Source organism: Lontra canadensis, unplaced genomic scaffold (genome assembly GCF_010015895.1).
Source record: "Lontra canadensis isolate GAN:19392208 unplaced genomic scaffold, GSC_riverotter_1.0 scaffold154, whole genome shotgun sequence".
Taxonomy (NCBI): Eukaryota; Metazoa; Chordata; class Mammalia; order Carnivora; family Mustelidae; genus Lontra; species Lontra canadensis.
Genome location: NW_022631148.1, coordinates 881,330 through 904,455, shown reverse-complemented (window position 1 = coordinate 904,455; position 23,126 = coordinate 881,330). Strand labels below are relative to the sequence as shown.

The 23,126-nt window shown below is 45.5% G+C and overlaps 1 protein-coding gene across 1 annotated transcript; it reads right to left on the bottom strand.

Moving 5' to 3' along the window:
- Window positions 1-231: 231 nt before the first annotated feature.
- DDB2 (damage specific DNA binding protein 2) lies at window positions 232-22,818 on the bottom strand. Its single transcript, XM_032844742.1, has 11 exons — window positions 22,686-22,818; window positions 22,433-22,589; window positions 21,158-21,294; window positions 20,579-20,770; window positions 5,016-5,161; window positions 3,654-3,753; window positions 3,375-3,552; window positions 2,745-2,887; window positions 1,148-1,312; window positions 957-1,002; window positions 232-654 (listed from the first exon to the last, which is right to left on the bottom strand). The coding sequence occupies exons 2-11, from the start codon at window positions 22,557-22,559 to the stop codon at window positions 605-607; spliced, it is 1,284 nt and encodes a 427-aa protein (XP_032700633.1). The 5' UTR covers window positions 22,560-22,589; window positions 22,686-22,818; the 3' UTR covers window positions 232-604.
- Window positions 22,819-23,126: the final 308 nt, after the last annotated feature.

Sequence of the window (23,126 nt, the reverse complement as noted above, 5' to 3'; positions counted from 1 at the left end):
CGGCGCAGACCTGACACTACTATCCCTCTCAGCGAGGCTGGGGTCTCTATGGACCAGAGGCCCATGCAGGTTGTGAGCTGGCCAGCTTGTGACTGTGGCCCAGAATAGGGCTAAGGTGACTTCCGGAGAATGAAAGTTCTAGACTCTTAGTGCGGTTTCTGTGCCTTTTCTTCCTTTGGGGGCCCTAGGGAGGGCTTCGGCCAGGGCAGTGCTGGAAGATCCACTCAGAAGCTCAGTTGGGTATGGTTTTATTAGCCACGTCAATCATGAGCACAAACCGAGGACCACTACCTGATCCCTCTGTCACTGCACGTCAAAGAACAGAGAAGTCCCTTGGCCCCAGGAGAAGCTTGGCTCCAGGCTGGATACAGCAGAGACCCTTGGAGCACCTGGGGTACCAACCCCGGAGAAGTTTCTGGAGCTAAGTCCAAAGCAGTTAACATGCCAGTGTCCCAGTCCCACAGTATCCCATGCCACAGTGTCCCTGCTCCAACCCTAAGACTTGGATACCTTTGGCCCTTTAACACACAGTCGCCTCTTCACACAGGATGTGTTCTCAGGTGGCTCCAAGCTCTGGCTTGGCCCACACCTTCATTAATGGGTCTCATGTCCGCATCCCAGCTTCCTCCTGGCTCCAAATGAGAATGTGATAACCTAGGAGGAGTGAGACCAGTCTGACTTGCACCTTCCATGATCCATCTCTGAGAACTTGGGGCTAGCTCAGGGCACCGAGGACTTGGTCGGGAAATACCAGGAAACCGGACAACAGCCAGGCATTGTCATGACCAAGTCAAAGCATGATGCATGGAGGGCCTAGGCCAAAGAGTCTGCTGTCTCCTGGAAGTTTTTACTGACTTCTACCCTGGGGTGACTGGTTAAGCTGAGGGGGGCCTGCACTCAACTTGGGGGAGCAGGGTAGGGCTTGGCCAATCTGAGATACAACCTGCTTCACTCACCCATCACAGAGGCCAGCGTGTCCCCCATGGGATTGAACTCATTGAGCTGCGGAGACAAGGGCATAAGCATCAGGAGGAGGTGAGGTGTTGGGAGAAGGACACATGAGAATTAATTTCTGGTCATTTTTGGTCAGTTAAGGTAGGTTGAAGCCCTGTGTCCTCCCATCAATATTTGAGGGCCCAAACCTCACCGAAATGATACCAGAAGATTCTGGGTCATAGAGCTGATACATCATCTTCCCTGAGTTTCCATCAAACACATCGATCGTCCTTAATTCGTGGGGGGTACAGCTTTTGAAATTAGGATCTGGGTATCGGCCCACGACAACGAGGTTGTACCGAGGATGCCAGGTTGCCTAGGAGATGGAGAGTTGTCATGAGAGTAAATGCAGAGTATGATCAAGAGGGACATCGGAAGTATTCTTTGTCACGCTCAACTGTTAATACACTTGCCAGCCATTTAATAATGGAGATAAGACCCACACGAAACTACAAGAACAGCTTTCAAGTGCATGTGCATCCACCCTCCCAAATTTTTAACTCAAACTGGCCTCTCTGGACCTTGGGACACCTTCAGGCCTTCTCTCTCTTTCCTATTTCCTGAGATCATACCAACCAATAAATGTTTTAACATCAGCTTGACTCAGACGTTAACCAAAGAGGTAAGCCTACAACTGAGCAAAAAGTCTCCAGTAACCAAAACCACGTAGGACATTAGTTCTGAAGGAATCCCACCGCTGTCCCTCCTGCATCAACACAAATGATGGAAGAGTTGGGCAGAAAATGGCTAGTGGCCAAGAAAGGGAAGGAAACCTATGTTCCCCAGCTTACTCTACTCAAAACAAATCTGGCGGTTAGTTGGAATGACGGAATCAGATGGGGTTTTCTTAAGAAATCACAAGGAAGTGTTGGAGGAGGAAAGACATGGTTAGCAGGAAGGACAGAGTGGTACGTGCCATGGCTTGGAAATAAGTCACAAGTCCCACTTGGGAAGCTGGAAATTGTCCTGGCTGGATACAAAGTGGGAGGTAACACATGGATCAGTAAGAACCAACCAGTGAAGCACCCTTGTTCTTAAGAGCTTGGATTTGAGCTGAGGTACGGGGAGACACTCTAGTATTAAATGATCACTGCTGATGTTGTACTTCCCAGGCACTAGACATGTGCTGTAAGCGTATGGATTCTTCCAACAACCCTGTCCATCAGATACTGATACTCACTTTTTAGAGAGGAGGAAACCGAGATCCAAAAGTCAAGCAGCTTACCCAAGGTCTCTAACCGGGGCTACTGGCCTACCTGAAGCTGGTGCCTCCCACCCCACCCCATGCTATGTTAACAAAAGAAGTACAGGCATGAAACCTAGAGGTCTGGAGAGGGACTGCACTGTTAGAAAAAGAACAGAAACCAGGAGAGCAGAGGAACCACCAGAATTGAAGCTGCCTGCGGTGTGGGCAGGAAGGAATCCGAAGACTTAAAGATTGTCAGCCTTGGGGGTTGAGGTCGGCTGGGGGGGCCAGCAGCACACGCAGGTAACTGGAGGTGATGGCAAAAGAGCAGGGAGGTGGGCTGAGCTAAACAATCCAGGAAAAGAGTTTATGGGAGACAAAACCCAGCACAGTGGGATTGCAGCAGGGGGACAGAAGTTGCAGAGAGCACCGGGAGAGAAGAGGCGGCTTTGTGTGGGTGCAGGATGAGATCTGGCATTAGGGATTTTGGATCTGGCCTCTCCCTATTTGGAGCAGACCTGGTCCATCCCCGTGATCACAGCTCCCTGCCTCCATCACTTACCTTGATGGGCGTCAGGTGCTGGAAATGGCGGTGAGGGTGTGGGATTAGGCTCGGGGGGCAGTCCCACTGGGAGGCTGAGTAAACCCGGAGCTCACTCTTCTGGTCAGTGGTCAGGAGCTGGGCTCCATCAGGACTGAAACAAGCTGGCAAGTGAAAAGCCCCAGAGATGAAGGAACCCCAGGCCCTTGTTATCCTGGCTGTCACAGACCTTCTCCTGTAGGAGCACCCTCTCTCCCACTCCGCTCTAGACAGAGGTGGACTCTGGACTGTGAACAAAAACATTCTAGAAACTTGGGGCACCTGGGTGGCTCAGGGGGTTAAGCTGCCGACTCCTGGACTCAGGTTAGTAATTTCAGAGTCCTCGCTCGGTGGGAAGTCTGCTTGTCCCTCTCCCTTTGCTCCTCCCCCTGTTTGTACTCTCTCTAAAAAATAAAAAAATTAAAAAAAAAATTCTAGAAACTTAGCAGCTGTTGGAGGCAGCTAGACTCAAAGTTTCCAAGACATCTACTTGGCTGATGTTCTCAGGGTAGAGGTTTAACCTAGCAGCTCCTAAGCGTCGAGGAAAAAAAAAACCCAGAAGCAGTTGGACAGGCAGGATCTGCAGGAAGGATGAAGTCTGGTATATCACACCTGCGTTGACAGGATGGCTATGCGGCAGTGAGTGGAGGAAGCTGGATTTCCCTCTAACCTGGCGCAGGTCCCAGATTTTCACTGTTTGGTCTACGGAGGCTGTGGCCAGGAACCAATCACAGCATGGATTCAGGGCCACGTGGGTCACTTTCTTTTTGTGCATTCTCAGATTCCAAAGCTGCAGAGAAGGGCTCGGTTCAGATAGGGCGCAGGGGGGCCCAGGGTTGGGGGCAGGGGGTAAGGGAGACAACGGGAGGATCTGGGCTCCAGAGAACGCACCTCCCTGCCGTCCATGTTCAGCAGGATCACGTGCCCCACATTGTCTCCCGTGACCACCATTCGGCTTCTGGCAGACACATCCAGGCTGCAAAGCCAGACGCTGGAGGGAGAAACTGTGCTGTAAGATTGCTGGGGACAGAGGCAAGGACCCTTCTGTCGCTGTTGCAGCTCTGGCGTCTAATGTACCAGAGCCATCCCATCAGGATTTGCTGAAGGCATAACCGTCTTGCCACAGACTCCCAGAGAGGAGCCCTCGGACTTGTCTACCAGCCGTCAGAGGGGAAGGGGTGACGGGGCTCCGAAATGTGTCCAGTGACTCAGCCAGTAAGAGTCCTTGAAGCTGCCACAGCTCAGAGCCATAAGGCAAGTCCCCAGGCTAGCCTCCCCCTAGAGCCCTGGGTTCTGAGGAGGACTTGTTTATTGCTTTCTCCCTTCTCTACCCTTTGGGCCAAAGGAGATGACAAACCAAACGGACTGCCCAGCTCTCTTCCGCAGGGCTGGTGAGAAAGGAACTTCTGCCCCCTTCTGAGCACTTAGGGAAAAAAAGCACACACAACCTCTGTCCTGCTCTTTCGTCTCTCTGACTACTTGAGGATGAAGGGATTGGGTTGGGATTGCTTCAGATATCCTAAAACCTGGCCAGGAGAGCTCAGATTCATATTCTTTTCTCTCAATACTCAAATCCTTGCTACAGTGCCCACAAACCTACAAATGTCTTTCAGAGGGAGGATTTCTTGTGGAAGAATAACGTGGAGCAGAGTCTACCCATCTCTGCCCTGACCTGTATGGGGCCGCCCAGGACTGCGGCCAGTGCCGTTAGACCCCCTCACACACACCCTGGACTCTTTAGAGAACAGTAAGAGTCATGTCTCTGCTAGGAATCCAAGTGACAAGCATTTTGTCATTTCTCTAGTCACATGCTCTTGGGGCATCCCATGGGCTCTGTGGACATGACTGTATCCCTTTCAGCTTCCCTCAAGGAACTGGTTGCATCATTACACCCCAGTGACGTGACGGGAATGAAATCTTACATTCTTAGTTCCTGCTCCAACCTTTAAGTGGCTTTCCCAGCCATTGCCATGTGAACTAGTGAGAATCAAGGTCTAGAACACTTTACAGAAGAGCCAAAGCCCTTCCCTTGCTGGGAAGAGCAGAGGTTCTAGAACCCCTCACTGAAGCAGTAACGCAACCGGAAAGCAGGAAGAGCAACTATGGAAAGTCTCAGCGGGAAGGGTGGGATGTGGCTCCCCCCCAGCAGTTCCCCATGTGCCAGGCATGGGGAACACACACGAGACCTGGGTGCTCTCACCAGAACTACGCCGAGAGCGCAGACGCCTTTTCCCTCCTAGTGAGGCTACTCACTTGCAGGTGTCTGAGCTGGCAAAAACTCGGACAGTGTTGCCTTTAAAGTCTTGCAGCCTAGTTGTTCCCTCCATTGAGGAGGTGAAAAACTGGTTGGTATCAAGAGGGTTAAACTTCAGCCCAGTGATGCTCCCTCCAGCTCCAATCTAACACAAGGAAGAGAAAAGCCAGTGAGTGACGTCAGCCCAGGTGGAGGACGAGGCCTGGGCGCATGGGCTCTGCAGACCAGAGAGCCGGGCGGGCAGCAGGTATGGCCAGGCCAGCCGAAGGGCCTGGACACGGTGATGTGTTCCAAGACGCTCTTTTCTTACTCAAGATTTTAGTTTTAAGTAAATTGTTAAAAAAAAAAAAAAAAAAAACAACTAACCTACGGTACATTTGGTTGTTTTCAGAATACAGTTCTATGAATTTGAACACAGAGATCTGAATAACTACCACCCAAATTGGGACACAGAACAGTTCCATCCCCTCAAAAAACTTGCTTGTGCCCTCCCGGCGTGGTCACACCCCCACCCCACCTGTAACAGCCTGGCCACCGTGGCTCTGCTCTCCATCATTATGCTATGGCTTTGCCTTGAACGGAATGTTCTAGAAGTGACTCCCAGAGTTTGCATCCTCTTGCGACTGGCTCCCTTCATCTGACTCAGCATGGCGCCCCCGAGACGCGGCCAGGTTGCTGTGTGTACCCATCGCTCACCCATCACATTCTCCTGCTGGCCTTTCTGAAACGTGGACGCACCACAGCTTACTTACTATTGCCCGGAGCTCTTTAGAAGAGCCCCAGCTCGGAACAAGGCCTGGATTAGGAGGGCAGGAGTCAGAACTGAGCTCCTCCCTAATTTTTCCAGACATCCCCGACAATGGTGATGAAAACGATCACGATAACGTCAGCAACGTCTCCAGCTCTTACGTTGCTGCTCTCCCAGCCTCACAGACTCCCCAAAGCCTCTGACCCAGTGCCCGCTTAGCTCACTCAACACGCTCACTGGCACGTTCCGTCCCCTGTCCAAAGCAGTCTAACCAGTGCCTGTCGTCCGCCCAACCCTTGCTGCTGGGATCATCTTCTGCTCCCAACACCTGAGTCCTGTGCTCACCCGGGCTTCGTGGGGTCTGTTCTTAAACCCGTATATGCCCGTTGTACTTTTTGTTGTAATTATGTAATTTAATTAAACATGTAACTTAATTACATGTCATTTATTAACCATTTCATAAAAATGATAAACTTTAGGGCGCCTGGGTGGCTCAGTGGGTTAAGCCGCTGCCTTCGGCTCAGGTCATGATCTCAGGGTCCTGGGATCGAGTCCCGCGTCGGGCTCTCTGCTCGGCGGGGAGCCTGCTTCCCCCCGCCCTTCCTCTCTCTCTGCCTGCCTCTCTGCCTACTTGTGATCTCTCTCTGTCAAATAAATAGATAAAAATCTTTAAAAAAAAAATAAACTTTAAACATTTCAACGAAACATTTAAACATGTTAAGTTAATTAAACAGAAGAACTATGTGCAAAAAGGAAGAACGCTGTTATTTCTATGAGAGTCATGTTGAACACTTTGGAAAAACCAAATGAAAAATGAGTTGTTAGAAATGATAGTTGTCAAATTAAGCAAGGGTGCGATACTTATAAACACGTAGCATGGGAAATAATAAAACTTGAAGAAGAATCTACAATCAGATTGCTTTCACAACTGCCTTTAAATTATGTCTTCACAGGACCCTTGGGTGGCTCAGTCAGTTAGGCTCCTGAATCTTGATTTTGGCTCAGGTCATGATCTCATGGGTTGTGGGATTGAGCCCTGTGACGGGCTCTGTGCTCAATGGGGAGTCTGCTTGGAATTCTCTCTCTCTATCCCACTCGTACACTCTGTCTGTCTCTCTCTCTCTCAAATGAATAAATAAAATCTTAAAAGATTTTTTTTAAGTGAGGGGAGAAGCAGAAGGAGAGGGAGAAGCAAGACTCCCCACTGAGGAGGGAGCCTGATACAGGGTTTGATCCCAGGACCCAGAGATTATGACCTGAGCCAAAGGCAGATGCTTAACCATTTGAGCCCCCAGGTGCTCCAATAAATAAATCTTTTTTTTTTTTAAGATTTTATTTATTTATTTGACACAGAGAGAGAGATCACAAGTAGGCAGAGGCAGGAGGGGGGAGGGGGAGAAAGCAGACTCCCTGCTGAGCAGAGAGCCCGATGTGGGACTTGATCCCAGGACCCTGGGATCATGACCTGAGCCGAAGGCAGAAGCTTAACCCACTGAGCCACCCAGGCACCCCCAATAAACAAATCTTAAAAAAAAAAAAATTGTCTCCACTTTTAGGGAAAGGGAAACTAGACCCTATAAAAAATACATTATGGGGGTGATTTCTGTAAAACCAGGTGAGCCCTCATCAGTGGACCATGACACCCAGAAAAGGACTGGTCCTATGTCAGAGCATCAGTAGTAAACACATACATAAACATTTTAAGCTAAAATACATGTGTGTTCTTTCTAGTAAGGGCTGACTTAAGTGGTTATGACCAACTCTTTCATTGAGAGGGAAGAACAAAACCAGGGCAAAGTATGATAACCAAATACACTGGAAACTTCCAATACCAGAGATGATGGCTAGCTCATCAGCCTTCTGTTGAGAACTAGAAAAGGGAAACAAAGTCAGTATCTCTGAAGAGAAGCTTTTGAAGTCAATGAGCGCTATGAAGGCATCAGGGACTTGAAGACTGACATCCTAGAGAGAGGAGAAGCAACAGGTAGGCCTGACTTTGGGTGCCGCCTTTCCCCTTGAAGCCTATGCAGCCCAGAAAGATGTGATTGGGAAGCAGAGGGAGCAAACTGCAGAGAAGCTGAATGGAAAATGGTAGGTGACTCCAAGGCTGAGAAGCTGGGCTGAGGTTTTGCCAGTCTCGCAAGGTAAGAGGAGAGGTCTGGGGAAAAAATCCAGCTTTTAGTTAGGATCCCTGACATGCTAGAGATAAGAGCAAATTGGAACTAGTCTGACGCTCACAAAGACTGAAAAGTCCAGATTCAAATAATTTCTTTCTTTCTTTCTTTTTTTAAAGATTTTATTCATTTATTTGTCAGAGAGAGAGAGAGAGAGAGAGAGCAAGAAAGAGGGAACACAAGCAGAGGTAGTGGGAGAGGGAGAAGCAGGCTTCCCGCTGAGCAGGGAACCAGATGTGGGGCTGGATCCCAGGTCCCAGGATCATGACCTGAGCCGAAGACAGACACTTAACTGACTGAGCCCCCCAGGCACCCCCAGATTCAAATCATTTCAATTTCATTGGATGAAGATGATCTGGTTCCATCCTACCTGCCTGTCAGAAAGAAAAAAAAAGTCTCTGGAGGAAAATATCACCACTCAAAACTTCAAATTATCTCTACAAGTTTTCATATGCAATATTTGGCATTGAATCTAAAATCACCCAGCATATCAGAAGATAAGGCCAAATAACCAAAAACTAAGGAAAAAAACATTTGAAAGACACAGGAGATCCAGATATTAGAGTTATTAGATACAGGCTTGAAAATAATTGTGATTAATTTATTTTAAAAAAAAATAAATAGACCTGGGGCAGCTGGGTGGCTCAGTTGGTTAAGTGTCTGCCTTTGGCTCAGGTCTCGATCCCGGGGTCTTGGGACTGAGCCCTGCATTGGGTTCCATTGCTCATTAGGGAGTCTGTTTCTCCCTGTCTTTCTGTCCCTTCCCCCACTCATGCTCCCCACCAACCCTCTCAAAAAACGGACGAAGGATTTAAACAGACATTTTTTTAAAGACATGCAAATGGCCAGGAGCAGTGAGCAGATGCTAAGCACCGTTAGTCACCACTAGATACCATTTCACACCCCTCTGAGGGCAATGATAAAAAAGATGGACAGTGACAAGATAACCCCTGAAAGGAGAGAAAACACTCGCAAACTAGATCTAATAAGAAGTTAATATCAAAAGTATATGAGGAACTCAGTAGCAAAAAACAAATAAACAAACAAAAAAACCCCAAATAACCTCATTAAAAACTGGTCAAAGGACCTCAATCAACATTTTTCCAAAGAAGACACACAAATGGCCAACAGGTATATGAAAAGGCGGTCAACATCACTAATCCTGACATCAGGGAAATGCAAATCAAAACCACAATGCTATCACTTTACACGTGTTAGAATGGCTATTATGGAAACAATAAAAGATAAGAGGTGTTAGTGAGGGTGTGGAGAAAAAGGTACTCTTGCACTCGGTTGATGGGAATGTAAATTGGATGGGGCCCTGTGGAAAACAGTATGGAGGTTCCTCAGAAAATACACCATATGGTCCATGAGTCCCACTTGTGGGTATAGAGTCCAAGGAAATGAAACGAGCTTCTTAGCGTGTTATCTTCCTTCCTGTGTTCACTATAGCTACTCACAACAGCCCAGGAAAGGAAACCACCTCAGTGTCTGCTGATAAATGAAGGGATAAAGAAAATATGGTATGTATGTATGATGGAGTATCATGGAGCCCTCAAGGAGAAGGGAATCCTGCCATTTGTGATGACCAGGGGTAAGTTTTGCTAAGTGAAATAAATCAGACACAGACACTGCATGATCTCAATTATATGTGGGTCTACAGATGTGGCATTCATAAAAGCTCAGAGTAGAATGGTGGTTGCCAGGGACTTGGGGATGGAGGAGATGGGGAGACGTGGGTCAAAGGGTACAAAGTGTCAATCATGCAGGGTGGATAAGTTCCAGAGATCTAATATACAGTGTGGTGACGTAGTTAATAATACTGTGTTGTGTATGTGAAATTTATTAAGAGTTGATCTTAAGTGTTCTCAGACAGACACACAAGGTAATATGTGAAGTGATGAATGTTAACTAGCTTGACTGTGGTAATCATTTTTTTTAAGATTTTATTTATTTATTTGACAGAGAGAGACCACAAGTAGGCAGAGAGGCAGGCAGAGAGAGGGGGAAGCAGGCTCCCCACGGAGCAGAGAGCCCGATGCAGGGCTCAATCCAGAACCCTGGGATCATGACCTGAGCGGAAGGCAGAGGCTTAACCCACTGAGCCACCCAGGTGCCTCAACTGTGGTAATCATTTGCAATGTACCCTTGTTAAAATTCACCCTATATGCTTTAAATATGTGCAGTTTTTAATTGTCAATTGTATCGCAATAAAGCTGGAAAAGTGTTGTTTAGGATATGGAGAAGTTGGAGCCCTCCTACATTGCTGATGGGAATGTGAAATGGAGTAGTCACTGTGGAAAATGGTTTGACAGTTCCTCAAAAACTCAAAATTACCGTATGCCCCAGCAATTCCGCTACTACACATATACCCAAGAGAAATGAATATGTATGTTCACGTGAAAACTTGTATACAAATATTCCTAGAAGCATCCATAATAAAAGAAGGCTAAAAATCAATGCCTCAAAACATCCATCTCAAGAAGTTGTGAAAGTAACAGGAAAAGAAAGTAGGAGAGGGCTGCCTGCATGGCTCAGTCAGGTAAGCATCTGACTCTAGATTTCATCTAGGGTCATGATCTCAGGGTTGTGGGATCGAGCTCCATGTCAGGCTCTGTGCTCAGAGTGGAGTCTGCTTGTCCCTCTCCCTCTGCTCCCCCTGCTCTCTCTCTCTCCCTCTCCAAAATAAATAAGTAAAATCTCAAAAAAAAAAAAAAAAGAGAAAAAAAGAACAGAAATTAATGAAACAGAAAACAAATATACTGTGAGAGAATTAACCAACAAGACTTGGGGGTGCCTGGCTAGCATGCAAGAGCATGCAACTCTTGATCTCAGGGTTGTACGTTCAAGCCCCACACTGGGCATGGAGCCTACTTTAAAAAGAAAAAAAAAAGTCAGTTTAATGCAAGACTAATAAAATTGATAAAATCCCTGTTGAGAGCGATCAAACGGAAGTTACCAATAACCAATGTAACAGATCAAAAAGGGACATCAATATAAATCCTAGACATTTTAAACAATTATAAGAGGATATAACTAATCTGATGCCAATATTAAAACTTGGATGAAATGGACAAATTCATTAGAAAAATGCAAACCTGCCAAACTGACAGAACATGAAAGAGAAAATCAGAATGGTCTGAGACCTATTAAAGACATTGTAGGGGGTGCCTGGGTGGCTCAGTGGGTTAAGCCTCTGCCTTCAGCTCAGGTCATGATCTCAGGGTCCTGGGATCAAGCCCTGCATCGGGGCCGGGGGGGGGGGGTGTCTCTGCTCAGCAGGGAGCCTACTTTCCCCCCTCTCTCTCTGCCTACCTCTCTGCCTACTTATGATCTCTCTCTCTCTCTCTGTCAAATAAATAAATAAAATATTTTTTTAAAAAAGAAGACATTGCAGTTACAACTAAAAACTTTCTTGCAAAGTAAATTCCAGACCCTGATAGCTTCACTGCTGAATGTACTAAACATTTCAGGAAGAGATAACATCAGTCCTTTTTTTTTAAACTTTGTTTAAAAAACTTTGTTGAAAAGTTGCAAAAATTGCACCAAGAAGTGCTTTTGTGGAAAAAAAAAAAACACCTACTTTTTTGGAATCATTGAAAATAAATTGCCAACATGATGTCCCATGGTCCTCAAACACACTACTGTGTATTTCCTATAAGAACATGCTTCTGGGTAACCACAATAAGACCATCAAAACTTAGGGATATCCAAAGTGGTTCAGACTCATAGAAACAGAAAGTGTAATTGTGGTTGCCAAGGCCTGAGGGAAGGAGAAAATGAGGAACTTATTCAGTGGGTACAGAGTTTCAGTTTTACACGATGAAGTTCTACAGTTCTGCTCCACAATAACATGAATACAGTTAACACTACCATACACTTAAAAATGGTTCAGTGATAAATGTTATGTGCTTTTACCACAATTTTTAAGAAGCAGTATTACCTTCTAGAGATATAATTGGAAAGGTTAAAAAAGGGGGTGGGAGAAGAAAATTTAAATTAAAAATTTGAATATAAAACTAAAATAAACATAGAAAAATCACTTCGGATAGGGGTGCATGGGTGGTTCAGTTGGTTAAGTGTCTGTCTTTGGCTCAGATCATGATCCCAAGGTCCTGGGATGGAGCCCAGCCTAGGGCTCCCTGCTTGGCGTGGAGCCTGCTTCTCCCTCTCTCTGTGCCCCTCCCCACCACTCGAGCTCTATCTCAAATAAATAAAAATTTAAAAAAATGAATCAGTGTAACATCACATTAGCAGAATAAAGGGGGGAAATCATATGCTGATCTCAAAAGATACAAAAAAGTATTTGATGAAATTCGATTATCATTCTTGCTAAGAACTTCTGGTACCTTCTTTTATTTAGAAGTAAAAGGGGGAACTTCCATAGTCTGATAGAGGATATTCAAAAACAGACAAGTTTTAACACACAAACATGCTCCTCTGTGTGTACGTAAGAGAAGTGAATACAGGTGTTCAAGCAAAAACTTGTACGTGAACATTCACAGCCGTTGTATTCATAAGAGCAAAAGGTGGAAACAGCCCAAACATCCATCAGCAGACGAATGGATAAATAAGTGTGGCATATCCATATGACGGCCCATTATTCAGTTATAAAAAGGAATGAAGTGCTTATACAAGTTGCAGCATGGATGAAAATTGAAAACATTACGCTAAATCAAAGAAGCCAGACCCAAAAGGGCAAATATCATGTGATTCCATTTATACAAGGTACCTAGAAGAGTCGACTTCATAGAGACAGAAGGCAGATTAGTGGATCTAGAGGAGGGTAGTAGAAAATCATTGTTTAATGGGTACAGAGTGTTATTTTGGGAAGATGAAAAAGTTTTGCAGACGGTTGGTGGTGATAGTTGTGCAGTGTGCTTAATTGTACACTTAAAAGGCTAAAATGGGGGGATGCCTGGCTGGCTTAGTTGGAAGAACATGCAACTGCTGATCTCAGGGTTGTGAGTTCGAGCCCCATGTTGAGTGCAGAGATCACTAAACAACAACAAAAAACCCTTAAAAATGGTTAAAATGGTAAATTATATGTTAGCTGTATTTTACCACAATAATAAGTAGAAGAAATCATACTTAATGATCAAATAGAAAAGCCTTCTATGACCAAGCACAAGACAAGCATGTCTGCTATATTTAACACCAACAACGTACTAGAGGTCTTGCCAATGAAACAGGGCAAAAAAGAAGTATAAGAATAGTAAAGAGAGAAACCAAACTCTCCTTATTTGTAGAGGACAAGATTGCATAGGAAAAAAATTTTAAATCTTCAGATAAACTATTAATATTAGTAAGTGTGGGTTTTTGCTTCCAACCATGACGGAATGTCCTATCCTCCTGCGTTAAACCACTGAAAAAATGGGACACGATACGTGAACTAGGTTCTCACACATTGGACAACAGACAGCACAAGACAGGAGGGAAAGAAAGGAGAGAGCCCTGCGACTGCCCCAGCTTGACTGTTTGGAGAGTGTCTTCAGGATGCAAGACAGGGAGGAACCACACGGCCCAGCAATCTCACTGAGCTGAGGAGACAGAGTTTTAGGAAAGCCAACACAGCAAGAATTAGTGGGAAAAATCTGGGGAGGAGAGAGACACACAGAAGAAGCATTCTGGAGAGTTTCACAAGGGTCCTCTCAAGTCTTTGGGGGAGTATTAATGTATCTGTGTGTCTGAGGAAACTACCCAAGACTGGAGGAGGGGGCAGAGAGAAACATCATACATTGGTAGGGGAGAAATCCTCAGAACAGTCTGTGTTCTCATGGTTAGGAAAGGGAAGACTTAATATACAAAACATCGAGTCCTGGGGTGCCTGGGTGCAGTGGGTTAAGCCTCTGCCTTCCGCTCGGGTCATGATCTCAAGGTTCTGGGACCGAGCCCCACATCGGGCTCTCTGCTCAGCAAGGAGCCTGCTTCTCCCTCCCTGTCTGCCTGCCTCTCTGCCTACTTGTGATCTTCCTCTCTCTATGTCAAATAAATAAATAAAATCTTAAAAAATAAATTGAGTCCTCAGAAGGGTATTGCCTCAGGGTGAGAACAGGTTATATCTATGGGCTGCCTTAAACCCACGCTCACTGGGGTAAAACCATGCTCACTGGGGTCTCCAAGATGTCCATGTGCTAAGCCATGGACCCTGTGGACAATAAATACACTAGATGACAAAAGGGACTTTACATGTGGTTAAGGGTCTTGAGATGGGAAGTTTACCTTGGATTATTATCTGGGTGGGATAGATATAATCAAACTCAAAATGGTCTTTATAAGAGGTACCCAGGAGGAGTCAGAGGCAGAAGAGAAGGTAATGGGAGACAGAAGCAAAAAAATCAGGGTGATGTACTTTGAAGACAGAAGAAGCAGCCATTGCCCAGCAATTAAGTCACAAGAGGCTGAAACACACAAGCAAACAGATTCTCCCCTCGGAACCTTGAGAAAGAACTAGCCCTGCCAACACCTTGACCTTAAATCCAGAAAAAAATGATTTCAGACTTCTGACCTCCAGATCTCCAGAACTGTAAGAAATAAAATTGTGTTCTTTTAAGACACCAAGCCTGTGGTAATTTGCTATAGAGGCAGTAGGAAACTAATATAGTAACTGGATTAACAAAGCTTAAAAGCAAGCCTTGAAGGTATCAAACTGCTTAGAAGTAACTGCAACCCAGAACAAAGCCCAACACTACTTAAAAGAATACAACACAATCCAACATCCCACCATGTACCATTCACAATGTCTGGCACCCATTGAGAAATTACAAGGCATGCAAAGAAGCATGAAAATAGAACTCATAACCAGAAGAAAACTGAATGAGTAGAAACATCCTCAGAAGTGACACAGATGATAGAATTAGCAAAAACATTAAAACCGCGATCACGAATGTACTCTATATGGTCAAGAGAGTAGAGGAAGTAGTGAACATGAAAAAAGAAATAGAATATATTTAAGAAGGCCCAAATCAAACTTCTAGAGATGATACACAACATCTGAAAAAAAATACATCTAATACAGATTAGATAATGCAGAAGATTGTTAATATGTAAGACAGCAATAGAAGCTATGCAAAATAAAATGGGGGGGTGAAAAAATGAACAGTTTATCAATGACCTGTAGGATGGACAATACCTAGTAGCCTAAAATATATATAACTGGAATCCCAGAAAATAAAAGGGGGGGGGGAGAAAAACTATTTGAATAAATTATGACCTAAAATTCTCCAAATTTTTAAAAAAGATTTTATTTAATTATTTGACACAGACTGAGAGAGATCACAAGTAGGCAGAGAGGCAGGCAGAGAGACAGGGAAGCAGGCTCCCCGCTGAGCAGAGAGCCCTATGAGGGGCTCGATCCCAGGACCCTGAGATCACGACCCAAGCCAAAGGCAGAGGCTTAACCCACTGAGCCATCCAGGCACCCCAAATTTTCCAAATTTGATGACAAACCCAGAGATCCAAGAGGTACAATGAACCCCAAAGAGGAGAAAACATGTAGAGAAATACACCAGATAAATCACAATCATTTTTAAAGCAGCCAGAAGGAAAAAAGAAAGGAAAAAGTCATGTAAAGAGGAACATAAGAATGAGAGAAGACTTTGCATCAGAAATCATCTCCAAAGTAGTAAAAGCAGGAAAACAAAAACAAAAGCCTGTGAACCAGGGCGCCTGGGTGGCTCAGTGGGTTAAAGCCTCTGCCTTCTGCTCAGGTCATGGTCCCAGGGTCCTGGGATGGAGCCCCACATCTGACTCTCTGCTCAGCAGTAAGCCTGTTTCCCCCTCTCTCTCTGCCTGCCTCTCTGCCTACTTGTGATCTCTCTCTGTCAAATAAATAAATAAGATCTTGAAAAAAAAAGTCTGTGAACCTAGAATTCTATACTAGCAAAGATATCTTTTCCCCTAAAAACGTCAAACAAAGGAAAAAAACGGTATCACCAACCAACCCACATTATAAGAAATGTTGAAGAAAATTCTCCAGGCAGAAGGAAAATATTACCAAAAGGAAATCTAGATCACACAAAAGAATGAAAATCACTGGAAATGGCAAATATGTAAATATTAAAGTTTTTCTTCTCATTTAAAAAAATCCTTAAAAGATACCTACCCTACAACACAGTCATTCCCCAACTAGGTAGCTACTCAAGAAAAATGAAAACATATATCCACACAAAGCTTGTACATAAATGTTCATAACAGCTTTATTTTTATTTGAAAAAAAATCCAAATATCCTTCTGAAGGTGAATGGATAAACTGCGGTACATTGTTATAATGGAACACTACCGAGAAAGAAAAAGAAAACCCAACTGATACATGTAAACATGTAGATGAATCTCAAACAATTATACTGAGTGAAAGCCAGGGGGAAAAAGAGGTCTATATTGTACTATGTCATTTACAGAAAAGTCTAGAAAATGCAAATTAACCAATAGGGTTAGAAAGCAGATTAACAATTTTCAAAGGTAGGGAGGGGTGGATTGCAAAGGGGTATGAGGAAACTTTGGGGCTGAAAAAAGGACACAAATAACCCATACTGAGAATGTGTAGGTATCACTAAAGATCCTGTAGACATTAACAGGATAGTAAGGAAATAACAAGAACAAATTCATGTGACTAAATTCAACAACTTAGGTAAAATGGACAAATTTCTTGAAAGACAAACTACCAAGCTCATTCACAAGAAACACAGGACCTAAAATGCTCCATAGCTATGAAAGATATTGAACACATAGTTAACTCCCCAACAAGGAAAACTCCAGTCCTAAAAACACTACAAAAATTTTAAGGAAGAGATAGTATCAATTTACACAAAGAATTCCAGAAAATACAAGAGGTAGGAAGGAATACTCCTAACTTTTTTATGAGGTCTGCATTAGCCTGATACCAAAGGGATTACAAAACACAAAAGGGAATTATAGGATGTTGTTAGTGATGCAACTGGTCGTCTGGTCGTCTGGTACATGGTCTTAAACTAGAATATCTGAGATAATAAGTAAAATACAATAGATTCTAGGGTAGAATATTTACGCAAAAATCTAAGTAGAGGTTTGGGTGTGTGTAATAGTGTATACACACAGAGAAAGAGGTCCCAAATGGAGATTTCAAGTAATTTTTATTCTTCATGCTTTTCTCTGTATTATTTGAAATTCTGAGAAGCATCGATCATTTTACAAGAAGAGCAAAACCAAGTAATCTTCATTTTGAAAATGTCACATGTGTTTCCTTGCCAAGGGCCTGAAAGATGTAAAGATCAGAGCCAAGGTCAGAGGACTAAAGAAGTAACAAAATGAGGGGCACCTGGCTGGCTCAGTCAGTGGAGCACATGACTCTTGATTTTGGAGTCGTGAGTTCAGGCCCCACGTTGGGCACGGAGCCTACTTAAAAAATTTTTAAAAATTTAAAAATTAAAAGGAGGGGCGCCTGGGTGGCTCAGTGGGTTGAGCTGCTGCCTTTGGCTCAGGTCATGATCCTGGGGTCCTGGGATCGAGCCCCGCATCGGGCTCTCTGCTCCGCGGGGAGCCTGCTTCCTCCTCTCTCTCTGCCTGCCTCTCTGCCTACTTGTGATCTCTGTCTGTCAAATAAATAAATAAAATCTTTAAAAAAAAAAAAAAAATTAAAAGGAAAAAAAGAAGTAGCAAAATGAGGCACTGCTGCTCCTTCAGTCCCTGTTCTCAAATCAACTTTCTGTTAGTATCTGGGGGGAAAAACAGAGAGGTCTCCAGACTACCATACCCTTCTTCTGCTCCCATCTAGCCTCTTGCTGGTCACAAAGTTCAGATGCTCAGGCCAATCTCTACCATGCGTGAGGAAATGTCACTTAAAGTCACATTATACTAGAGAGTGGTATAAACCCAAAGCAGCCTCAGCCTGGCACAATTTAAAGCAGATGTCATTCCCCTTTTGGTCAGGAGGCTTTCCTCTAGGACACCCTTAGGCTACTTCTTAAATTTCTCTATTCCCATGTCCTAGATTCCAAGGGGAAAACAAAACAAAAATCTCTTCCTGTCTGAGCTCTGGGTTTTGACTTCAACTTAAAAACTGCCCCTTCTGGTGGCCACCTGTCTCACCAGCGGGGCAGGAAGCCGTCTGTTCACAGCATTCCTCTGGCTGCCTTTCTTCTGGCCTCAAGCACCTGTTTTCCTTTCTTTTCTTTTCTTTTTTTTTTTTTTAAAGATTTTATCACAAGTAGGCAGAGAGGCAGGCAGAGAGAGAGGAGGAAGCAGGCTCCCTACTGAGCAGAGAGCCCGATGCGGGGCTCGATTCCAGGACCCTGGGACCATGACCTGAGCCGAAGGCAGAGGCTTTTAACCCACTGAGCCACCCAGACAGCCCAAGCACCTGTTTTCTTGAACACGCATCTCATCCCAAGCCTATCTAACCTGGCCTTTTCTGATGGGCTGCTTTGAGGAAGCACTTAAGAAAAGTCATCCTGGGTTCACCCTTGGCCTCATCTATCTCTTCTGTTCCATTTCTGGTGATATGCCCCAAAGAACTGAAAAGTGGGGACTTGGAGAGATATTTGCATACCCATGTCTGTAGCAGCCTTGTTCACAAGAGCTGAAAGGTGGAAGCAACCCAAGTGTCCATCAGCAGGTGAATGCAGAAGCAAAATAGATGGATCAAGTGGGGAATTATTCAGCCTAAAAGAGGAAATTCTGACACCTGCTACAACACAGATGAAGCTAGAGGACATTATGCAAAGTGAAATAAGCCAAAGGATAAAAATTGTGTGATTCCACTTATGCAAGATACTGGTGAGCGTGTCAAAACCATCAAGACAGAAAGTAGAATGGTGGTTGCCAAGGACGGGGAGACGGAAGAATGGGAGTTAAGCGTTTAGTGGGTACAGAGTTTCACTTTTGCAAGATGGGATTCTGGAGACTAGCTACACAAGAACTCCAATGTGCATAAGGCCGATGAACTGCACACTTAAAAATGGGTAAGAGGGTTCATTTTTGGTGTATTTCATCACCATCTTTAAAAATCAGAACACTTCATGTAAAAAAAATTAGGACTTCAAGGCTTCATTTGAATAAATCAGATCTGATACCATCATTGTACCTAGATTCTTTTTTTTTTTTTAAGATTTTATTTATTCATTTGACAAAGATCACAAGTAGGCAGAGAGGCAGGCAGAGAGAGAGGGGGGAAGCAAGCTCCCTGCTGAACAGAGAGCAGGATGTAGGGCTCCATCCCAGGAGCCTGGGATCATGACCTGAGCAGAAGGCAGAGGCTTTAACCCACTGAGCCACCCAGGCACCCCAAGGGACCTAGATTCTTACACATTAATCGTCTCCAGTGTACCTCTGACCCCACCCCCTATCATTCTTTTTCCTGTTTGGCTTCTTTAAGCATGTGAGTTTGTGGCTTCTGCTCTAAACACAGAAAGCCACTTTTGACCATACAGCCCTCCACTGTTAGCCCCCTGCTGGGCAACCTAAGGTCTTCTCTTTGGTGGCGGGGCCAGCACCATCCTGCCTCAGCAACTCATGATAAATACTAGCCATGCCTAGAAAATGCTATGTCAAACTGCCCCGAACACACTCTGCCTTTCCTTTTTCTCTCCATTTACCTAATTATTGTTCTTCCCCACTCCCTACTCACCCAGGAGCCTTCTCTCTAACTCAAAAGGGGTTCTTCCTTCTCTCACGTTCTGCAGCATTTAGCATCGGTAGTGTCAATTACCTTGTATGTATATCCCATCTTCCCAGTTACACTTCAAGGCCCTCATTCGTTCAACAAACATAAAGCAGCGGTGCCTGGGTGGCTCAGTGGGTTAAACCTCTGCCTTCGGCTCAGGTCATGATCTCAGGGTCCTGGGATTGAGCCCCGGATTGGGTTCTCTGCTCAGCAGGGAGCCTGCTTCCCCCCTCTCTCTCTGCCTGCCTCTCTGCCTGCTTGTGATCTCTCTCTCTGTCAAATAAATAAATAAAATCTTAAAAACAAAACAAAACAAAAAACAAATATAAAGCCGCGACTCGAGGCCAAACCTTGTTCTGGGCACTAGGCATATGGTGGTGAACCAGACAGGCAAGGTCCCTCTTAATGTGGAACTTACTTTCCTAAGACATTTGTATGGGCAGAGACATACAAATAAGTAAAACATTTCGGGTACTGATAAACATTGTTCAGGGGGTGGGGAGAGTGAGGCAGGGTAAGGAGAGAGGGAGTGAATGAGTGAAGCAGAGGCTCCTTTAGACAGAGTGGTCAGTGACAGCTGTTTGAAGAAGTACATGAAGCCAAGACCTGAGTGGTAAGGGGGAGCAGCCATGAGAAAAGCATGAGAAAGAACACCCCCCGTCAAAGAGAACAGCAAGTGCAAAGACCCCATTTTAGGAATAGAAATAGCTAGTGTGGCTCAAAGCCTAGGAAGTGGGGAAAGACAGTAGTAGGAGACGAGGCCAAGAGTTAAGAAGGGCTCAGATTCTGTTCTGTGTGATAACTTACAAGAGGGTGATCAATATTTTATACCTTCTAATGTTTTAAGGGCTGGCACTCAAGGCAGATCTGAATAGCATTACCATTTACTCGTTTGAAAATACCCAGTTCCTTCTGATCCCAATCATCTCGTTCCCTGATAACTTTTCATTCCTTCCACAAATACTTCTTCAGCACTACTGACTGGTACAGGGAACTGCTCACCCCTTTAATGAAGGTAGGTTTGTCCTTTATGCCAAAGTTCCAGAGCATGATATCTCCCCCTTTGGAACCCACAGCCAGGGTGCTGGGGTGAGTTGGGTGCCATGCCAAGGATGTGGCCCTCCTGTCAAAGGGGGCAGCCTTTTGGAATATCCGGTAAGAAGCCAGAGAGTGCAGAAAGGCCTGCTGGAGACCCTGACATAGAGGAAGAAAAAAAAAAAAAAAAAGAATTAAGTTGAATTAAAACCCAAGTCCTGGGTAAATTGCCAATCTCTGCCTCCTCCATAGATGAGCTCTAGGGCCAAGTCCTGCCATCAAAGAAAAACTAACTGCCTGGCTCTGTGCAGGCAACATGCATGAACTCATCTTGGAAAGCAAGGGGGCAAAGTGCATTCCAGATGAGACCTTTACGGCATAAGACTTTCTACCTGGCTGAATGCTTAGTAGGTCAGTCCCCAACATAGAGGTGATCTGACCATTCTGACAACCGGCTGAACCAACCCAGTATCTAACCTGAGAACATCCCCATAATGAAAAGGTACCAGGCAACCCCTGGAGCAATTCAGCCAGGAAACACCTCACCTGCTGCAGTGATGGCCAGACGGCGTTGCCTAGCTTATGGTGGTGGAGGGCCCTGACGATGCTGCTTGGTGGCGGGACCTGCAGGCTAGCCAACCCCGCCCAAAGGCGGCAGCCTGAGTCAAATCTTCTGCTAGAACCTGCCAAGCAGAACAGACACATATTTTCCTCTCTCTTCTCACGCACACAAGAGTTTCCTGCTGAAATCTCAGAAAGCAAGCCTTGTTTTTTCATGCTGCATAGCCAGTCTCTCCCATCACCTCCTGAGATCTTTCCATGGTCTGCTCACTCTCATTCAGCACAAGAAATAAAGTAAGGATTCAGCCCCTTGCCCCACTCTCTGAAATAGTAATTTTGAAGTGAAACTAAATAGGAAATCATAGGAAACCAGACCCTTTGCAGGGTTTCTGAGCAGGGAGCCGAAAAGACACACAGGAATAAAGTTTGTGCAGAACTCTTCCCAGTGGGCTGGGAAACTCATGCTAGGGTTGGGTGACAATTTTTAAATCACACATGATGCATAATAAAAGGGTTTTAGGATAGCACAGTAGAAGTGACTGAGGAAAGAAGTATCTTTAAATCCTGCATTAAAATAATGTAGAGGTGACGAGTTGTTGGCCCCAAGTCCAATCTGCTCTTTTGGAAACCAGCGGATCTAGAGGGTCTGGTGGCTGGAAATTAACTAAGCTGCTTTTGGAGAGGTAGATCCACTTAGAATAGGGATAAAGATGTATTTGAGGACCTGGTCTCTGAATCTGGTCTCTTGACAACCCATTCCTTCTTTTTATGGACAAAAAGCACTTCAGCAACAACCCCCTGCGCCAGTCTTTTGTGTTCTCCCACACTCCTTATCGCCCCAGGTTCAAGCCCCAATAAACCTCAGAGACTGAGTTTTCTAAGGAAGGAAATTGAGGGTTCTTACAGAGGAAACCAAGGACACACAGCTAGCAACCATGACTATAGAAATGCAGCACACACACCACCAGGCAAGGTAGGGTTATTTTAAGCAGTCCTCGTGTGTAAAAATCCTGGGACAAACAAGAATTGGAAGGTCCGTTGTGTCTTATGTAATGGAGCTCATCTGCCTCTCCCCGTCACCTGAGGGGGGTTAAGCCCAAGCCCTGATGTCAAAGGAAGGACCTGCAGAAAAATGCACAGCCCGAGGCATCCAAAACTTGGGACAGCCTGGAGAAACCAGTAGCACCCATCCCCCACTCCAGCCTCCTGCGTGAGAACCCCAAAAGGCGGAATTATTAAAGCAGCAGGCGCAGGCAGTACCAGGGCCCTTCACACAGAGCTTCTTGGCCTCGGGCTCCAGCTCCCGGGGGCTTCTGCTCCTCTTGCTCTTGGGGCGCACAGCCACCTCGGGGGTCTTCTGGGTTTCTGGGCGTTTCCTAGGAGCCATCGCGTCCTCCGTGCGAAAGGGTACTGTGCCCTATGCCGAGATCGTGGAGGGAAGATTGTGAAGCCCCTGGGGAGAAACAAGGCGGGGACCAGGGAAATAAGCCAACTTCCCGCCAAACAGCCTCACCGCTTTCAATCTGGCTTCTAGCTCCGGCCCCGCCCTCCTCGGAGACGCCCCGCCCCTCCCGCGAATAGTGGGGCACGAGAGGGGAGGAGCTCGGGGGCTCCCTAGGGAAACGGGATAGACCCTACGTGCTGGGCCAAATTGTGCCCGTCAGCTGATCTGCCAGAAATAAAGATGGCCGCCACCGCGAGGCCACCCAACTTGAAGCCCCTTCAGAATCGGCTCTGCCCGGCTTCCGCCGGTTCCCCAGGAGACCAAGTACCAATCAAGGCTTCGGCTCCGCCTCCTCTAACTTTTAATTGGTGTTCAGGCCCTCTCGGGCTTTAGGATTGGCTGTTTCTGGCGATAGAAAGCTTTGTAGAAAACTACCCGCCCCCCCGCGATGGAAATCAAACCTCTTCCCGCCAGCCGGCTTCGCCATAGGGGTCTAGTCCTTCTGTTTCC

Coding starts and splice junctions, on each gene's coding strand:
- DDB2 (XM_032844742.1), bottom strand. CDS start 22,559: ATGGCTCCTAGGAAACGCCCAGAAACCCAGAAGACCCCCGAGGTGGCT. Junction 1,003..1,147: donor AATCTTCTGGTATCATTTCG/GTGAGGTTTGGG, acceptor TTGTCTCCGCAG/CTCAATGAGTTCAATCCCAT. Junction 655..956: donor CACGCTGGCCTCTGTGATGG/GTGAGTGAAGCA, acceptor CACTCCTCCTAG/GTTATCACATTCTCATTTGG.